Below are 21,313 nucleotides of genomic sequence, written 5' to 3'. Positions count from 1 at the left end.
CACTTGCCTGGTTTTCTTCACAGAACATTGTTTTAAAAGAGAAACTAGAAAAATATAGTGAACATGTTGTTTAGAATTAAAAACCGTATACCTTTGGATTTTCTCCAAGTTTTCAGTGACATCCAACTTTTCATATTTATTGAGCTTATCGGTGAACATACCTATGGAATGTTAATTGCATTTAAAAAGTGCTGCTTAAAAATGTGTTTATTTTAATGATATATTTTTTAAAGTTTTGCTTTTGAGATCACCCTTCTTGCCTCTGCTGTTTTTCAAGTGCCTTTATCTCAAAATAATCCTTATACTTAGCAGCATATTTTTGGGGTGCCATATTCTGCCATCCTTCACCTATAAAATATAGTAAAATGCTGGATAATGTTGGGGGCCCATTTTAGATTAATAACCATGAGTTTGTGGTGAAACCAAGTCTGTCCAGTGTGACTTTCTCCAGCAGTCCACAGCGTCATGGGCCGCAGAAGAAACAGACACTGGTAGTTGAGTTCATCCAGGGCTAGGGTTTTATAGACAGGTGAAAAGACAGACAAGGGGGTAGGCCATTGTCAAGAACATTATTGAAATGATGGAACTGGAATGGAAATTGGGACTGGATGGAAATGATGGAACTGGATGGAAATTGGAAAATAAAGGAAGGTGAGGACTGACTGGAGGAAAGGGAGGTGGCCTCCTAGAGATCTTGATGATACTGAAGAATAGTACTAGTTGGAAAAAGTAAGCAAAATGAAAGGATAGGTACCATGTTTCCCCGACAATAAACCTAGCCCGACAATCAGCTCTAATGCGTCTTTTGCAGTAAAAATTAATGTAAGACCTGGTCTTATATATATTATATTATGTATATTATATTATATTATTATTATATTATATAAAACCAGGTCTTATAGTAAAATAAGACCAGGTCTTATATTAATTTTTGCTCTAAAAGATGCACTAGAGCTAATTGTCCAGCTAGAACTTATTTTCGGGATTACATGGTAGTTTATGGTCAAAGAGCAGGATGCTTCAATTATTTTGGAATTAGACCAGATTGAGGTAATGGCAAGGTACAGGGTATGACTGACTGTAGGACAGAGTGACTGAGGTGGGATGAAGCAGAGCAATGGACATGGAAATGTCAGTTGTTGGATGTGTGGTGTCTAAAGACATTGAAATTACCTGGATGATCACAGTACTTGGAGTTGAAGAGAAAACTGTGCCCAATGACAAAACCCTTCATGAACGACAGGGAGTTATCAGCGGGTCAGGAGAGACCATCAGTGAGGCAGATGAGGGAGGTAATAGCCTGGCAGTGGTAAAAGGGACATCACGAAAGAGGTAGGTGGGGCAGGTAAAAGCAAAAGCTAGCGTTGAGGAATAAAGAAGTGGTGTCTTCAGGAAACTATAAGGTTTGAGTTAAAGCAAAGAGGTACAGGGAACACTCTGAGAACATAAAGATATAATGGGATTTGCTGATGATGGTGCAAGTATTCCAAAAGATACAATGGAAGGTTTGGAAAGTTGGAAGAGAAATGAAGAACTGGGTCAGTGCCAGGCAGTACATTGTGTTGTGTGTGGAGGGAACGTGCTGTCAAAGACTGAGAAGATGTGCGACTTAAGCTTTGGGATTTTCAGAAGAAAATTTTTCAGGTCGATTTAATGTCAATTCCCTTGTGGCTTGAGGGCATGGCTGGGATGAAATCTCCCAAGAGCTGCAGTCTAAACTCACACATGATCAGCCAGTGACTTACAGTGTCTTCTGAGATTACCTTCAAACCAAGGATGCATTTATTCATCCGTTTGGAAGTATGGGTAAACTGAGCCTCAACAAGAGCCAGTGACTTGTCTGAAGATAGAAACTTTTTTTTAATATCAAGAGTAAGGATTAGAATTCAGGTATCCTGATTTGTCCTAGTTCTGTTCCCGCCCCCCCCGCCCCCCTGCAGTTTATCGCTAGAAGGTAGAAGAGGTTTCTCTGATGTGTCTACTTTCAAGAAATCGTTTAAAAAAATTGTTTTGCTTAATACCAAAGAAATTAAGCTGAATTTAAATAAATGCATGTGTATTTAGTGAGGAAAAAAATTGTCCTAAATCAAATAACTCCGTATACTGCATGAAGATTGTTCAGTATGTTTCCTATTGTTTGGTAATTTTCCTTAAATCTAACGGTACTGCCTAACCCAGTAAGTATTTTATTCCTGAACAGAACAATTAATGACACGAGAATAGGCATGTCGTGATTTAAGAAAACCTGCCTTTTGACTTAAAAGACATAAAATGTAAGAAATAGTTATTTACAAGAGGATCTAGTATTTCATAAAAGGACTTATAAATAGCTCAATTAAGTCACTAAGTGATAATGTGATTTGATGTATTCATTCAGTCATTTAACGCTTTTATTTATCAAGTACCTACTATATGCCAGAGAATACTCTACGGTGGTGAACTAAACACATCAGGTTACTGCTCATGGAGTTTATGTTACAAATTAGTGAATGAGTGACCAGCCACACACACAAACACACACAAAAAAAAGGCTTTGCAGAGAATTAAATAGGCTGATGTGATATAAATGACTAAGAGACTGTCATTTAAGCTGAGAGTTTGTTGACACAGGATTTTATATTTCACTTTTTAAGAAACATTCAATATATTATTTTTCATATCTCAAGATTTCTGTAGCCTTAACATTTGGTAACTTGAAGAGATTCAGAGCAAGCGTCAGTCGTCCCGTTGAATTCCTGGAGTCTATCTCTGTTTTTTAAAGTTTGATCAGAGATAGAGGCAATGCTCTGATGAGAAGTGTCTGTTAGCTGAATATTTTTAGAAAGCTGAGTTTTCATCCACTTCTAAGTGGCAGCATAATAATAGAATTTCATCTTGCTTTGATCTCTCTACTTTTACGCGTGATTGATAATGATTTCCTTACAGGTAGAGAAGTACTTCAGAATGCGTGCCTGTCATGCAACTGGAATCTATGGAAATGGCTTGCTAGCTAACTATGGTTGAATAATTTCTGAGGGAAGTACCAGCTGAGAAAATAACCTAAGATTCGTTCATATATTCTTTGTATTTATCAAGGAACTGATATAATCCTTTTCAAACAACTTTCTAAATAACCTGTTTTAACAACTTTAATTTACTATTATCTATTATGCTTTTACTAATGACTGTTACTCAGACAATTCTGAATAGTTTTTTAGACTGAAATAGTCTGGATTTTATAGCTACTAGAAATGATACTCTTACTTAATGCTCTTGGCTAAGTTAGAGCCTTATTTTTTGAATTCACAATATCCTTACAGATCTCTAGCTTACAATGACATGCATAAATTTGTATAAGATAAGAGGCTTTTATTCGAATGATTCTAGTGATGAGAGATTGTTGTTTATATTTTATGTAAACTTACGGTCTATCAACTAGCTATAACTAACTATCTGATAGCAACGTAAGTATCATATATTCACTCCCTTAAATTTTTTTTTTTGTCCTGTAGCATGTTTTTGGCCCAGAGGATACTCTGCTCCGTTGGCAGCAGGAGAGCTAAATACCTGAAGACAATTTATTCTTCAAAAATCTTCAGATTCTCCACTTCTCCTGTAGGTATTGCTTAATCACTTACAGATAAATTATTGTACATATTCTGTGATGTCAAAAAAGTACATTTTTCAGATATTTATAAGTATTTTTATCAGAATGAGGATTTGAGTTATATAAGCTGAAATCATCTTTTGTCATTAGCAAGAACTGACGTTCACTGAGCAACTTCGCCTTTCTATGTATCAGGTCTAGTGCTGGGCATTTTGTATTCATTATCTCATTTTATCTTTGCAGAACTCTTTATGAACTTTATGAATTTTTACATTCCTGTCTTACAAATGAGAAAGTGGAGAAATTAGATAGGTTTAGGAACTTGTTCAAGGTCACACAACTTCTAAGTGGCATAACCAAGATACCACACACATCTCTGTCTAGCTCTGCCACTCTAAAGGTAAGTTCTTCTTCTCAAGAAAGGACATTATGGTGACTATAAGCGCAGGCTCTGTGACTTCAAGACTATAGGAAATATGGCATATTGAGGACCAGGTTACATGACATCATGGAAAAGCAAACTAATATCTTTGTTACCACCATGACTATCATAACCCAGTATAGATACTGACCCAGTTTCTTCAGCAGTCAGTGGCATGAAAAAAAGGTAGGAGAGGCGTGTTTTGGAGGGAATACTCTGGGATGAAAATAGACTTAAGAACCACAACCACCAAAACAATGTGTTGACATTGTTCAGGAACTTGATCCTGTCAATCAAAATGCAAAGAGATATTTTTAAAGACAATCAGAGAAATATGAATTCCTGATGTGAAACTAATTTGTAGCCCAATGGTTATTAGATGATACCAAGGAATTATTGTTAATTAGATGTGATAATGTCATTGACGTTATGTCAGAAAATGTTGGTATGTTTTTAGAGATGTGTGCCAAGTATATAGGGGTGAAATGACTTTAAGGTCTAGGATTTCCTTTAAAATTACTCAGCTATAAAAAATAAAAAGGAAAGGGGGAAAGGTGAAGCAAAATGAGGCAAAATCTTGATAATTATTATCGGTAATGTGTATATGAGTGTTTCGTATCATGTTGAATCATATGAAATTGTTATTTTTGTAGGTAAACAATGGGTAAATATTGACAGTTTCATATTGTTCAACCTAATAGTAATCTCTCCACTTTTATGTAAGTTTGGAATTTTCATAAAAACATCACCAACTTTTCCCTTTACGTGTAAATGCTATGATTTCTACCTCATAAATGTCTTGAATTCTATTTCTTTTCTTTGTTACCACCATCACTTACCTTAGGTCAAGCCCTCCTTGATGCAGAGAAGTTGGTTGAAGCCAAGGAAGTGGGTGCAATCACGAGGGTGATCCGATAAAGACATGGTACTAAATGAAGGCTGTTTGCATGTGGAATTATTATCTGCAGAGCTGTTTTAGAGTGTACGTGCACAGGGACCATCCTGAGAGAATCTCATTCTATAAGTCTAGAGCATATTTTGAATAATCATGCCAGGTGATTCTAATGTACATCCAGGTAACAACCACTGACAATGCTTTACTCAGATTTGCAGATTATCTGGGATAGAATTCAACCCTTTCCATCTTTAACAACCGCATCAGAAAGGTCCCTGCAATTCATCACAGCCTTTGCAGTTAAAATTGTCACACAGATAAATAAGTGTTCATTCTGATATTGGGCAAATGAATAAAGCAGACTGGTCAGTGTTATAAAGAGTAGTAGTGGTAAATTCAAATCAAGAACTATCTAGACTGCTCACTGTAAACCTGTTTTCACTAGAAGACCCTTCTCATCCACACTGTCATTAACATCATTGAAAACTTACTATAAAGGTTACCTCTGAGGAAGGGGATATAATGAGGGATGGGCTGCACTTTATTTGGATCATTTGTCTTTTTCAAAAAACATTTTTATTGCTTCTGTAATTTTAAATAAGTAACATTCTAGATGTTAAGGGAAAAAATTACTGCTGTACAGCAAGAAAAGAACCAAGATGAATCAGGATGAAAATCACTATTCCCTATTTTAGCACCTAGATCTTAAAGGCATGGAAACTGGGAGATAAAATTTATGTTATCCTCTGGTGGCAGAAAGCCAAAGAATGAATTAATAAATGAGAAAGAGAGACAGAAGAGAGAGAGATGAATAGATGGAAGGAGGGAGGGAGGGAGGGAGGGAGGCATGGCAGGAAGAGGAGAGAGAGAGAGCAAGGGAGGGGAGAAAGAAAGAAGGAAGGAATGAAGGGATAATGGAGCACCAACTGCTCCTACCTAATTGTCACCCTTTGTTAGACTAGTCTTTATTAAAAGTTTAGTCATTCAGATTGCAGTTTGTAGCCCGTTGGTTTTCTACTCTTCTCCCATTCATAACCTGTTGTCTACTTCAAAATAGTCTTCCTAAATAGGACTTCTCAGGGAAACTATTCTGTGTGCTCTAAGTGTGGATACATGTAACACATTTGTCAAAGCCCATAGACCACCATCTGATAATGATGTGTCAGTGGTGGTTCGTCAATTGTAACAAATGTACCAGTCTGATGGGGGACATTGCTGTTGGAGGAGGCTGTGGGCATCTGGGAGCAGGGACTGTATGGGAACTCTGTACTTTGTGCTCAATTTTGCTGTAAACCTAAAACTGCTCTAAACAAAAGTCCATTTTATAAAAATAAAAAAAGAAAATGACTTCTAAAATTTACATGCACACCAGAGAAGCACAAAAACATTTATTTTACAGCAACTAAGACAAAAACTTTCTCTTCTCCTTCAGTCTGCCCTTCCCTAAAGAAATCATAGCCCTTTTTCTATACAAAGACCTTATCATACATTTAGCCCACACCTCACATCTCATTACTCTCTGTGATATAAAGTGGTATAAAGTTATTTGTCCTCTTTGTATCTAAGAGAATCTTTTCCACATTCTGAATGGGCACTAGTTTTTGAGTATATATGGTAGGTGTCAAGAACTGTGCTTTTCCACTATGGGTTTAACTCATTTAATCATTGTAGCAATTAGATGGGGTAGGCATTCATTCTCCTTGTTAACAAATGAGGAAACTCAGTTGCAGGGAAGTCCACCTGCCTACTGTCACACAGTTAGTAGTTCTGATGTTTAATTTTGAACTTAGATTGATCTGGCTTGAAAGCTCTTGGCATTAAACAACCATGGAAATTTAAATGAGAATGTCGGCATATGTTACAGGGCACAGAGCTGGACTGGACTGTGAAGGTCTGTGCCCAGATGTCGCTTTACATCTCTTCTGAGTGTAAGTGCCCAGCAGAAACTGCATTCTCTCAGCCTCAAATCCAAATTTCTGTGAGGTAGCCTGATTTGTATAACCTGGCTCTGTCATGTGGAGATGGAAAAGCAAATATTTTGTAATTAATTGTTTGTGGGGCTATCTTCACAGAAGACTTTGATCAAAGGGGACTTTCTAGGTTCCTCCCTGTCTGTCACACTTCATATTAAACTAAAGTTATCTATGATTATCTGCCTTCCTGGAGCAGGTCCTGTATCTAAATTCTTTTAGGGAATGAGGAGGAAAGTCAAAGTTTTTTCCTGAGTCTTCTCTTAAAAATAACCGGAATCATTATCCCACAGGCATGTTTTGGGGTGCAAACCCTGTTTCCCCTCAACTCCATTTCCTGGCATTCCAGCTATGTGTTTATATACAATACCAGCTCTCAGGTTTAGAGAAACCCTTGTTTCCAATAAGCTTGTTTCTCTAAAGATATTGTTAAAAGGTAATTTTCAGAAAAAGGTAAAGTCATGACTCATACAAATATAAAAATGAGCATGCATTAAAGATTTTTATTTATATAATGTGAGGGAACAAAGCAGAAATTATAACCAGTTCAAAGGAAAAGTAAAAGAGCACAAATTTATATGTAACAAAGGAATTGAATTGCAAATGAAGGCAAAACGAGTTTTCCACAGGTAGGAGAGAAGTTGATCAAAATCTAGAACTCTGACTCTAGAATCAGAGTTCACATGTCTGTCAATTACCTTCAGTTTACAAAGGTAGAAAGTATTTCAAAGACCAACTGTAGCCCAGCTAGAATCAGACCTTTAAAGGTGTGCTATAGCCACTGCATAGTTTTCCATTAAAGTACTAGTTTTTTTCTACAATATATTATTTCTCAAAGAGGATCCAAATTCCTTTACTTGCACTTACTTGTTTAGTCAACAAATATCAAAGAACTGCAACATACCAGGTACAAGTAATTATAAAATAAAGCAACTAAATGTGTGTTGCTTAAAAATTCCTGGTAAAAGTGCCTTTGAGTTCCTTATATCTTAACCTTTTTCCCGTAATGGTCTGATATATTCGAATGAATAGTTCCATCTGCTAACTGCAGATAGAAACTTCCAGAAAGAAGTTTAGGAAAGTAGATGTACATTTTTATATTTTTGTGTTTTTCAAGAATGAATAACAATAGGAAATTTTTATGCATAAAAATAATGGCACTTATATACAAAGCAGCTCATTGTTATTAAATGCATAAAATAGTCAAAATATCAACTTTTTGTTTTTTGTGGATTTCTGACATTTTTGGGGGGGAAAAACGTGAAATCAATTAACGCAGTGAAAGAGTCCTTTGTATTTCCACTTCAGTTACCAGTTCTTCTACCACTACAGGAAGTTTCTGTTATTTTCGTATGCCATCTAGTGGCAAAAGAATGTAATTTATCTTTTTTTTTCCAATGTATTCTTCTACCTTGGAAAATATCTAAAATCTGAGAGAATTTTGTTACTATGCTTGCTTGAGGAGCATTTTGTGCAAAGGGAGACAGAGTATATGGTTTCAGAATACCCTGGCCACTCTTATTAATTTTTTATTTTTAATACACAATTTTTAGAGCATTATAGATTCAGAGCAAAACTGAGCAGAAACTACAGAGTTTCTGTATATCCCCTGCCCACCTCCAGGCACAGCCTACTCCATTATCAATATCCCCCAACACCCCCCGAGTGGGACATTTGTTATAAACAATGGACCTGTACTGATACATCATTATCTCCCAATGTCCATTGTTTACAGTTCACCCTTGATGTACATATGTACAATGCATTTAGACAAATGTATAATGACATGAATCCACCTTTCTAGTATCATAAAGAAAGAGTTTCACTGCCCTAAAAATCTTTTCTTCTGCCTATTCATTCCTTCTCCCTTCCCTCCCCCCACACGAGCCCTGGAAACCACTGATCTTTTTACAGTCTCCATGATTTGCCTTTAAGTTTCCTCCCATGTCTTTTATTTACTTGATAGCTCATTTCTTTTTAGCACTGAATAGTATTCCATTGTCTGGATGGACCGCAGTTTATGTATTGATTCACCTGCAGAAGGATATCTTGGTTGCTTCCAAGTTTTGGAAGTTAGGAATAAAGCTGCTATAATCATCCATGTACAGGATTTTATATGGACATTAGTTTTTCAACTCCTTTGGGTAAATACCAATGAGAGTAATTACTAGATTGTGTTTAAGAGCATCTTTAGTTCTTTTATAACAAACTACCCTGGCAGCTTTTTAAAATCACCTTCATCAGGGAACAATAAACTGCATCTATTTGGAGTATATAACTCTTGATTATTTGAAGATGTATATGCCGTGAAACCACCCCTGCAATCAACCCACAGCACATTCCCATCACCCCTAAAACATTCTTAATGTTCCTTTGCGGTCTATCCATCCCTCTTCATCACCACAGATTAGTTTGCTTTTTTAAAAATTATTTTATATAAATAGGATCGTGTCATATATATGCTTGTTTATGGTTTCTCTCACATGCGTAAAGAGTTTGCAGTTCATTCATGTTGTGGGTAATTCATTCCTTTTTATTGCTGAGTAGTATCCCATTACATGGTACACTACCATTATTTGTTTCTCCATTCACCTATTGATGGACTTTTGGATTGTTTCCAGTTTGTGGCTATTGTGAATCAAGCTGTTACGAACACTTGTGTACAAGCCATTGTGTGGACATAGGTTTCCATTTCTCTTGGGTAATAATTACCTAACAGTGGGATGGTGGGGCTGTGTGGTAGATGTATGTTTAATTTTTAAAGTAACTTCTAAGCAGTTGTCCAAGTTGGTTGTATCATTTCACGTTCCCACCAGGGTTGTAGGAGTTCCAGCTGCCCCACATCCTTGCCAACACGCACGATCCATACTTTTAGCCATTCTGATGGGCATCTAGTGGTACCTCATTGTGGTTTGAATTTGCATTTCTCTGATGACTGATGATGCTGAGCATTTATTATGTGCTTTTTGGCCGTTCCTAATCTTCTGTGAAGTGGCTGTCAAATCTTGTACCCATTGCTAACTGGATTGTTTGCCATCTTATTGAGTGGTAAAAGTTCTTTATAGATCCTAAATAAGTCTTTTGTAAGACGTCAATGTTGTAAATACTTTCTCCCATTCTGTGGCTCACCTGGTAACTATTTAAGAGATATTTGAGCCACTGAATGATATTGTAGGGAAGGAAAAAATACACCTTTTTGGGTATTTTCTGGTTGAGGCCCTGCAAATTAGATTAACAAGAGTGAAACAGTTTTATTATTATTATTTACTATTAACACAGGCCTGGTGCATACACACAGGACAACTCAGTGAGGAGTAACTCAAAGGAGTGGGTAGTGGCCTCTCAACAAAGAATAATAAATTTGTAGAGAATTGACGAGACAAAGGAAAAGGGGCTGAGGAATGGAAGGTAAGGGTTGTTTTAATAAGATCTATCATGTAGATTCCTCTGGTGCTATCTTGGCTGATAAGAGTCTAGAATTGTCTCTGGTGGTTAAGAATTGTCCTGCCCTTCTTCTTGGTAAAGAGTGTTTCTTGTGTCTGCTTCTTGTCAATTGCCTTTGATTCAAAATGATCCTTCTATCAAAGTAGTATATTTTGGGGTGACATCTTCTGATTTCCTACAATATCATAACAGATTTTATAGATTTTTAAAGTCAAATAATAAGCATTTTTGAGCGTTCACCATTGCTACTACACTACGTGCTTTACATGATATGTGATTCAATCCTTATAACTGACCTCTATTGTAAGCACTCTTTTTCTCTCCAATTTACTGATAATGAAGTGTACTTTGGAAGTGTTTAGTAATTTTCTTTAGTCATACTGTTAATGTTTTTAATCACTAACTGTATGTCCCTAAGCAAAATTATTTTGTTAAATATATTTTACTGAGAATCTAATACTATGAATATAAAGATACAGATACACACACAGATATACATATACCTTTCTTCTAGGTAATTTGAAAAATATAAGAAATGAGACAAAGTTTATGTTCTAAATGAACTTTTAGAAAACAGTTCATTAAGAAAACAGACATGTATATATATATATACCATAGAAATTATGATTAGTATAAGGAAAGAGGTCTAGAGGGAGACTAGGGAAAGAAAAGATTAATTATAACTGAGAATCTGAACATATTTCTTAGACGTTCGATCTAAGATATATCTTATCAGGTAGATTGTATTTAAATACTAAAGAGGTGGATATCTTACTTTTCTGTGGTTGCTATGACAAATTACCACACCAACCTGATGGCTTAATACAACAGAAGTGTATTCTCGTACAGTTCTGAAGGCCAGAATCCAAAATTGGTATCACTGGGTCAAAATCAAGGTGTCGGCATGACGACACTCCCTCCAGGGGCTCTAGGGGAGAATTCATTCCTTGCCTCTTCCAGCTCCTGGTGGCTGCTGGTGTTCCTTGGCTTATGGCCACCTCGCTCTAATCTTCATGGCCATCATCTTCAAATCTCTCTCTGCTCCACCTCCACGTGGCCCTCTCCTCTGTGTGTGTCTAATCTCCCTCTCATAAGTACACCTGTCATTAAATTTAGGGCCCATCTGTATAGTCCAAAATTATCTCCCCATCTCAAGACCCTTAATTTAATCACATCTGCAAGGATATAAGGATATATATTGCCATATAAGGTAACATTTACAGATTCCAGGCATTAGGATGCGATAGCTTTGGGGAGGTCATTTCTGAGCCTGCCACAATGGGGATTATGGATGAGATCATATCAAACAGAGAAAAGAACATGAGAGTAAAAGCTTGGGAAACAGAAACATACTGGATGCAATTAGAGAATGGCAAGTGGTCCTATGCCACTGAATCACTGTATATGAGGGGACGGCATGGTGGGCGCAAAGACTGGAAATGAATTAAGGGCATTGAGTACCAGGTTGGAATTGGAATTACAGTTTACAGATTGAGAATCACTGAAGGTTTTAGCACAAGATAGCAGCATCCCCTACTCTGTGTTTTAAGTACATAGCTCTGGAGCACTGAAAATGATGGCTTAAAGGCAGTATGCCATTGAAGTAATTCAAAATGAGGATATATAAAAGGTAGGGTTTCCTTCATTCATTCGGAAAAAGTTTTTGAACACATTCCCTGCCATACACCATTTTAGCTATTAGAGATAAAGTACCGAACAAGCCAGGTCCTCGTTTTCTGAGGTTTTCATTTCAGTGAGAGAGACGTAATTAACAAGTAAAACTAAATACTTCCAAACAGTAGTGAATGTCATAAGAAAATTAAATGGAGAAATATGCAAAAATTTTAGGTGGTACTAGTGGGAGAGAGGGGGGTGGGTAATATTAGGACACATAGTTTTGGAAGCCCTCTCTGAGGGGGTTCTATGTGAGTAGAGAGGATAGTGAATGGAATGACATAAGGAGCCAGCCATGTGAAGATCTAAGAGAAGAGCATTCCAGGCAGAGGACACAGCAATTGCAAAGGCTCTTATATCATTCAGCTCTGCTGCAGAAACAGAAACCACAAAATCTTATCTTCTTATATCAGTAAACATTTCACTCTCACTCACATGTAAAGTCAGTTGTGGCTTTGCTCCAGGTTGCAGCTCTCCTCTGTGTGTCTTTATTCCAGGATTCAGGCTAAAGGAGTAGCCCGTATCTAGACATGGTCTCCTCATAATAGAGGAGGGAAGAACTAGAGGCTGAGCCAAACCATATAACAGCATTTAAAGTTGCTCCCTTGTGTAGTAATGTGTAGCGTTCAGTCACAATCCATTGACCAGAGCACATTACATGGCCAATCTCAAAGTCACTCCTCCTGAAAAGGAGAGGTATATAATTATATAGAGTGATATAATCTATGACAGATGGGAACGAACCTTAAATATAAGGTATAGAAAGAAAAAAAGGCCCAATGACAATAGAGAATCTTGGTCTCTTTTGCTCACCGACATATCCCAAGCAGAAGAGTGCTTTGTGCATAATAGGTATTCAATAACTATTTGTTGCATGAGTGAATTAAAGCCAGTGTGGTGGAATGTAAGGGAGACGTGAGATTGCATTCACTAGCAATCAATGAGACAGCATATAAGAGGAAACTTAATTCCACCCCTGCCTAAGAATTTGGTTCCCAGTTATCTCCTCCCCCTGGCTCTCTGTCCAGCAATAGAAGATGAGCTCCAAACCTTCAACTCTGCTGTGCAGGTGGGGTGTCTACACTATGCTCCCTATCAGAATTCCCATTTAGATGGACTGAACAGACTGATGTGGCCTGAAACCCCTCCCTCCTTCTAAGGACAATATTTCCTCCTGTTTTTCCAGAAGATACTTTTTTCCTCATTCCAACCATGGGTTTCAACTATGTGGTATATTTATAGAAACATCATCCAGAGGCATTGACAAGTTCTAGCTCAGGAAGCACATCTGGAAGGGCCGGGGATTGTGGAGTCAGGTCTGTACCGTTTTTTGATTGAATAGTGAGCACATCAAAAAGACATCATCAAAAAAAAAAAAAAAAAGTCATCATCATTTGACTGCATCTCTATACCTCACGATCTTGCCCTACACTGCTTTCTCTAATATCTTTTCATCATAGCCCTAATAGCCATGTTAATATAGTACTTTTAAATGGTTGAGGAAATGCCACTGTTCATTACCCAAGGCTGACCATTCAGAGCTCTTTGCTAGAATTTTTGAAATCAGAACCAGAAAAAGCCACTCTCAGTCCCTTTATGGTGCTGAAATTGGGAGGTATGATTGTTTCATCTCCTGTGGAGTAAAGCAGCAGACGGAGACTGGGTAGAAACATAGAGGAACAGAGCCCTGGTGAGGTTCAGGTTTCTGCTTTCAGTTACCCTTGAACCCGGGTGTACCTCTTTCCTTCCTGACATGAGCTTTCTAATAAATTCCTCTTTTCATCTAAATTGTTTCAGGTTGAGTTTCTGTCTGTGCAACTAAGAGATCTGATTAATACAGCTTTGGAGCTTCAAAGGCATCCAGGCACTAGTCTGTTTCTCATCCTCATAGCTAAGAAGGAGTATAATAAAGTTTCTTTTTAGTCAGGTTGGGGAACTAACAAATTTCTAGCAGACTCTCAAAAAACTGATACTGTGTCAATAAATTACCTTTGCAAAGGAAAAGATTCATACAGTTTCTTTTTAAAATACAGAAGGTGCCAAAAAAATGGATACACATTTTAAGGAAGGAAAAAACTGTATTAAAATTGTAATACTTAATATGTACTGATAACAAAAGATGAATACAAGTCATGTTTGATTTCTGCAATTACAAGAGGTGCTCAAAGTGGTTACCATCAGCATCCAGACGCTTCTGATTACAGTGAACTACTGCTTAAGCAAGGTTGACAAAAGTGTCCACTTGTATAACTTGTATACATTTGTTTCCCCCCCCCCCCATAGATTTGTACTTAAACAAAAAAGACATTTAGGAAGTAGTATAAGTGCTAAGGAATAAAGGAAAAGATACTAAGTGTCATCACTGTGGTTTTTGGAACATCAAACTTTATGTATACAGAGGGTGCCAAAAAAATGTATACGCATTTTAAGAAAGGAAAATACTGTATTAAAATTGTAATACTCAATATATACCAATAACAAAAGATGAATACAACTCATGTATATACATTTTTTTGGTTATATATATATATGAAAAAATATATATATATACATATGAAGCATAAATTGTTGCATCTATAATTACAAATGCCTAATTCATAGAGCTGAAAGATAATAGATGTTTTGGTTACCCCGGCAGCCAGGCACCACATTAAAGCGGTGCCAGTTATGCTTGGACACACTTTCTGCTCCAGCCTAGTCTTGAAATTCTTGAGTCCATCTGTTTCTCATGCCTGATTCTCACCTTCACCTCTCCAGCCATTAGCTGTTATTTCTGTTTCTGATATTTTCTTGCACTCTTTATCTTTCCGACACTTGACTCATGGATATCAACTGTGATATCAACAGCCTTGATATCCCCAGCTTCAACCCACCATTTTGGGAACTTTCTACACCTGTTCGAGCCCACCTGAATGCATCAGGTCTTACAAGCAGAGTCCTCAAAATATATACAGTTGAAACTTTACTGTGCTCAGACCTTAGGGGAATGGGTAACTTTTTTTTTCTTTCCAAACTTTCCTTGTTCCAGCGTCACTGCAGTAAACATTTTAAAGACTTAATAAAGTAAACCTTTTCTCATCTCTGCTAAGAGTGGCACCTAGCGGTCATTCTATAGAACTGCATATTCAGCCTTAAAAAAAAAAAAAAAAAAAAAAAAAAAAGATGCTGATTATTTCACTATCAGTTTGTACTTACAACAGAACAGTATATGTATACCAAGTATTAATCCACTGGGAGCAGAAGCCACCTCATGGAGTTAGCTAGTCCAAAAATTATAGATGTTCCATTGTATACCTAGGGCTCATGCTTAATTCCCCACAGAATTCCAGGTTTCTTTTAATTTCTATTACTAATACTATATCTACTCTGGAAATTTGTGAGTATTTGCACCTACTGCTAGAGGTTGATGTCTTTGGACACTGTGAGTTGTTTTCCACATTTTCACCACTGTATTAGTTTCTTCAGGCTGCTTTAACAAAGTACTGCAGACAAAGTGGTTTAAGCAACAAAAATGTGTTACCTCAGAGGTTTGAGGCTACAAGTCCAAGATCAAGGTGTTGGCAGGGTTGGTTCTTTCTGAGGGAGAGTCTGTTCCATGGCTCTCCTGTAGCTTCTGGTGGTTTGTGGGCAATCTTTGGCGTTCCTTGACTTGTAGAAGCGTCATGTCAGTCTCTGCCTCATCTTCATGTGGCGTTCTCCGTGTATACCAGGCTGTCTCCAGATTTCCCCGTTTCCTAAGGACCTCAGTCATATTGGGGTAGAGCCCACCCTAATGATCTCAACTTATGACATCTGCAATGAACTTATTTCCAAATAAGTTCACCTTCTAAGGTAGCGGGTGTTAAGACTTCAACATATGAATTTTGTCAATTCAACACCAGTCTCATTATACCTCCAGACTTCATTTCTGCCATGTTGGTGTCAGGGTGAGTCATGAAATTGCTTTGGCCAATAAAATGTAAGTAGAAGCGATGGGTTTATATCAAAGCAGAAATTTCTAAGATTTTTTTCCTTCTGCTATGAAACTGACAATATTCCTCATACAGGCTATTTCATCAGCCTATGTCTCAGAGTGACAGTGACGTGGGACAGAGCAGCAGGTGACCTTCAGTGGATATATAGCATGGGGAAAAAATAATCCTTTATGTTTTTTAAGCCATCAAGATTTTGGGGTAATTTCTTACTGAGGCATAAGCTGACTGACACTAAGTACGTAACTTGATCTAACTGACACCGTAAATTCATTCCTAGTATGTGGGTTTTTAAGAAAATTAAATTGCTTAGATATTTGTTGAAAACTTGCTGTGTGCTAGGCATATTACTATGTGTTGAACACTGTGACGATTAATTTTATGTGTCAAATTGGCCATGGTACCCAGATATTTGGTCAAACACCAGTTCAGATGTCTCTGAAGGTATTTTTCAGATGAGATTAACATTGAAGCCAGTAGACTTTAAGTAAAGCAAATTACCCTCCATAATGTGGTGGACCTGATCCATTCAGTTGATGGCCTTAAGAGACAAAACACTGAGGGCCCCCTACCTCCCAGCAAGAAGGAATTCTGCCTCCAGATGGCCTTCAGACACAAGCTCCAACATCAGCTCTTCCTTGGGTCTCCGGCTTGCTGGATTGCTCTGCAGCTTTTGAACTTGCCAGCCCCTAAAAATCACATAAGCTAATTCCTTAAAATAGATCATTATATATATGCACATCTTATTGGTTCTGTTTCTCTACAGACACCAAATTCATAAGGATACATCAGTGAACAAGCTAGCAATTGTCAATAGAGCTTACAGTCTAAGGAACAATGCAAGTAAACAGAAGAATTACAATGGTATGTAGGAAATGCTGGAAAGTACTCCCTGCAATCGGACCATATAGGAGGAGCACCTTAGCTTGACTTAGGGAATCAGAAAAGGCTCTCTGGAGGAAATGAAGTCTAACTTGAGGACTGAAGGTGGCAGGTGGGATAGGAATTAGCGAAATGCAGAGACAGGGTGGTGGGGACCAGGGATTAGATCAAGTCCAGAACATGTATTCTCAACAGGGACTTTATTGCCCTAAAGGGGAAGAAAATTGCTGCTTGGCAGGTGAAATAAACCTTAGTTATTACAATGTTTTATGACAAAGCTTAACGTTGTCCAACAAAATCTTATTCCTTAATATTTAATGGGAGAACAAATGCGGGAGATGATTAGAACAAACGTCTAAAAAGTCTCCTTCGGGGGTGGGGATGCAGTGATGAAAAAGAGGTTGAGAAGCATAGAAAGACTAGTTTGGGTAGAGGGAATGGTCACATATGGAGCTACAGGAGTGAGAGAAGACAGACTATTTGAAATATTGCAATCGGTGAGGCATAGAGTTGAGAAGGAGCAGAAGCGGGGAAAGTAGTGAGAGGAGGCTGTTCTAGCCACAAATTTTAAAGAAAATTAAATCTGAAAATGTGTTTGACCTCAATTGGCTAAATGTTTTAAGTAAAATTGGACTTTGTGTCTAAATTATGTAATGTAGACTGAGCTCACTTTTTTGTGTATGAATCTGTAGTCACATACTGAATGAATCATTAAGTTTTAAACATTTTTTAGAGATGGCAAAGGACAATTGTTTATCTTTTTCTATCTATCATTCTGGGACTTTTTAGTTTTATAATTATAGTCTCTAGAATAGCAGCATGTTCAGGTGGGTGCTTAATTATAATGCTATTCTGGAAGGCACATGAACCTCTGGGAATTTACATGTGACTGACTTCATTGGAGCTTCAAAGATTAAAAATATGAAAGTAAAAAGGTATTTTTTTCTTGGTTCCATTATTGGGAATAAAATGAGAACAATGGTCTATTTAATAACCATTATCATTATCTTCCTTCCAGATTGAATTAAAATTACTTTAATATTCTATTAGGAAAATCTTTGTAAATATGCTGCCAATCATTTTTTTTTTTATTTCCAGCAGCATGTGAACAATGAACTCAAAAGCTCATTCAGTGCTTTTGAGAGATAGTATAAACTTAATTCTAGAATCTAAAGAACTAAAAAATTGTATGCTGTCCTATAATTTTAACTTTTAATATTTTCCTACGACAGCCCTAGCTTGCATGATGTTAAGGAGAACTAATCTAATGTCTAATATACTTTTTTAAAGAGGTAGCATTCTAATATTTTTTAGAAGGTCTTGTTATGTAAAAGATAGTACATGGAAATAGTTCTGAGTACTATGTATTCTGGAATCAGACTGCCTGGGTTCAAATGCTGAGGTGCCTCTGTTTGGGTTTGAATGTAACTATCTTTTATGAAGTTGGGCAGGTGTGTAAAGTTATGTGGTCTTATCCTCCCTGTACCTCACTTTCCTCATATGTAAATTATGCCTAATAATAGAATCACTACATAGAATTGTTGTGAATATTAATGAGTTAATTATGTAAAACACTTAGAACAGTGCCTGGGACATACCCAGTACTCAATAACGTTAGCTTTATTATTGTTGTTGTTGTTATTATTATTAATTGAAACCCCTTATTAAGTAGTCTAAAAACCATTTGTTGAGTGCTTCCTGTATGGCATACAAGAAACTTGTGAAACTGTTAGTACATCTTGCCTAAAATGGTCTTCAGACTCAAGATACTTTTTAACTGCCTTTTTTTAGTATCATCATTCTCTTTGGTACACTTCAGGTTTTTAAATTGGTTTTATTTTCTTAGGCAAGGATGATATTTTGGTTCTTATGTGAGAAGATAAACATCAAAAGTTCATAAGAAAAAGCATTCCGTAGGCCAGTAGGTGGGAGATGAATTCCTCTTCAGAATTTTTATTAGAGTCTAGCATTTATCTTTACGGTGCTGTTTTTCCAGGTTGACAATAGGGAAAAGAGTTTCCCATGATTTGCTGGCATCTTTGGATTTTGATTAAAGAACTTTAAAAACCCTTTTAATATTTATGTCTTTCAGAAAATGTCCTTGAAATTTAAAAATGCAAAACGAATCGAAGGCCTTGATAGTAATGTGTGGTGAGTACCTTAAATGAACAATAATAATCTCGTGAATTTTTTTTCTTACACATTTTTATATCCTTACTTGGGAATTTTTAGCCTTAGCTACAGTCTATAAATAAATCAACTTATTTTAATTTATCCATTAAATGGAAATGGAAGTTAATGATCTATACACTGATTTACTCGTTTCACAAATGTCTCAAGCCCTTTGCTAGGCACTGGAAATAGGCCGAGAAAAGACAAATTCGGTTGATCTCCTCATAGAACTTACCTTCTAATCCATGAACTTTTCTTATGAGCTTTACTCTCTAATAGTTGATAAGATAACCTAACAATGGCTGGTGTGATTGAGAAAAAAATGTATATATGATTAAAATATGGGTATCATGGAATTGAGATTTGTAAGAAACATTGAGTTCATTAATTCAGCCATCATTTTATTAAGTGAAATCATTTTATAGATGGTAAAATTTTGGGGGGAATCTCCTTTTTTTTTTTTTTTTAGTCTGTTAAACTAAACTAGGTCTTTTTTTTCAATTTCATAATAAAAGTTAACTTTGCAATTATAGTGTGATTAATATTAGTATTTTTTTTAATCTTAGGATTGAATTTACCAAGTTGGCTGCAGACCCCTCTGTCGTGAATCTTGGCCAAGGCCTTCCAGATATATCACCGCCTCTATATGTAAAGGAAGAATTATCGAAGATTGCAGCAATTGATAGCCTGAATCAGTATACACGAGGCTTCGTAAGTGCAGGAATTGCCGTGTGGGACATGAGCTTGTGTTCTGTATTGTATTGTGTATGCATGGACTTCTGTCACTTCTATGTTATCAGCTTTCTGGGACCAACCGTTCCATCCTGAGAACCAGAGGAACCCTCACCCTTGCCCTTGTCTCCTGGGATGGCCCGTCCCTACTTCCAGCCCCTCCACAGTCCTGCCTTGGCTCTTCCTTTACTGTTGTTCTGGAATGGTCCTGTGGCAACAAGGGAGGAAGAAGATTTTCTTGAGACATATGTTTCTTTCCCATTAACACTTCTAAAGCCTCGGCACTGGGCTCTTAATGAAAATCCTCTATTTCTAACTAGTTCCTTTCTTCGACTCTACCTCAGCCCATCCTTCTGTGATTAAATGCCCAGGATATCCAGAAATTTCCTAGATTCTACCAAAAAACTACCACAAACTACGAAGTGAATTGAGCAAGGTTGCATACACCAATATACAAAGACCAATATACAAATACGGTTGTATTTTTGTAGACTAAAAAGGAACAATTGGAAAGTAAAAAATTTTTACACACCATTTGCAATAGCATCCAAGAACATAAAATATTTAGAACTGAACTTTTAAAATATATGTAAAATTTGTACACTAAAAACTATGATACATTGCTAAAGAGAAATTAAATAATACCTAAATGAATGGAGTGCTAATATGATGTTCCTGGATTGGAAGGCTAAATATTGTTCAGATGACAGGTCTCCCTAAATTGATTCATAGCAGAGTTTTTGAAGCACTGACCTGCGGCTGAATCTGACCTACTCCTGATTTTGTAAATAAAATTTGATTAGAACATAACCATGCCCATTCATTTACATCTTTTCCAGTTTTTGTAAATATATGTGAGTGTGTATGTATACGTGTTTTTATATTGGTGTAAGCACTGAGAATGGTGTTGCACTATCACCAGCTTAAGACATTGGTCACCTCAGGAATGGAAAGGAGGTAATGTTGAAGAGAAATTATGTTTTTCACACGTCTTTGCCTAGTTTAATTATGTGAAGCACGAATTATTTTTGTAATTAAAAAAATTTTAAAACACATACCCTTATTCTAAGAAAAGGTGTTTAGTGTTTATAATTGCTTTTAGATCACCCTTTGCTAGAATTTGTTAGAGCTGGTATTAAAATGAAATTCAAAAGAAATTTTGGATTTCTAGGAGTGGTGACAACCTTCTCTTGCTCCTTTCACAATTCATGTATATTTCTTGAGCTTGATTTTACGTGGTCGTTTTCTCTTGCTTTTTTTTTTTTACTGGCTATGTCCTGTCCTGACCTCTATTATTAATTATAACCAGTGTGTCTAATATTATAATCTTCTAATTTCAAAATATAAAAACGTGCTGCAGCTTTGTTTTTATTGATTTTAATTCAGTAAAGGGCTGGGAGATACTAGCCAATATTCTGAAAGGAATGAAAAAGAGGTAAATAAGTGCATCTTTGACAAAAGAAAAATAAAATGCCTCCTTTTCTTCCTATGAACTGGGGTGGACAACTTAGGAGGAACCTAAGAGCCTTTTACCACACAAACCTGGGCTATATCCAACCAGCCTCT

General features: G+C 36.7%; 1 protein-coding gene across 4 annotated transcripts in view; it reads left to right on the top strand.

Moving 5' to 3' along the window:
- KYAT3 (kynurenine aminotransferase 3) overlaps positions 1 to 21,313 on the top strand; it is a 63,149-nt gene that overhangs the window by 1,616 nt on the left and 40,220 nt on the right. For 3 of the 4 annotated variants that reach the window (XM_088791275.1, XM_088791276.1, XM_088791278.1), the window contains exons 2-4: positions 3,492 to 3,594; positions 18,936 to 18,994; positions 19,582 to 19,726. In XM_088791275.1, the coding sequence (XP_088647401.1) occupies positions 3,492 to 3,594; positions 18,936 to 18,994; positions 19,582 to 19,726 (307 nt within the window). Of the gene's footprint in view, positions 1 to 3,491; positions 3,595 to 3,829; positions 3,987 to 18,935; positions 18,995 to 19,581; positions 19,727 to 21,313 lie in introns of those variants that run through there. The other variant, XM_088791277.1, reaches the window with a different exon arrangement.

This window comes from Rhinolophus sinicus, chromosome 14, assembly GCF_057876585.1.
Source record: "Rhinolophus sinicus isolate RSI-liver-muscle chromosome 14, RSI-T2T, whole genome shotgun sequence".
Lineage (NCBI taxonomy): Eukaryota > Metazoa > Chordata > Mammalia > Chiroptera > Rhinolophidae > Rhinolophus > Rhinolophus sinicus.
The sequence above is the reverse complement of the archived record's forward strand: the minus strand, read 5'-3'. Positions and strand labels throughout refer to the sequence as shown.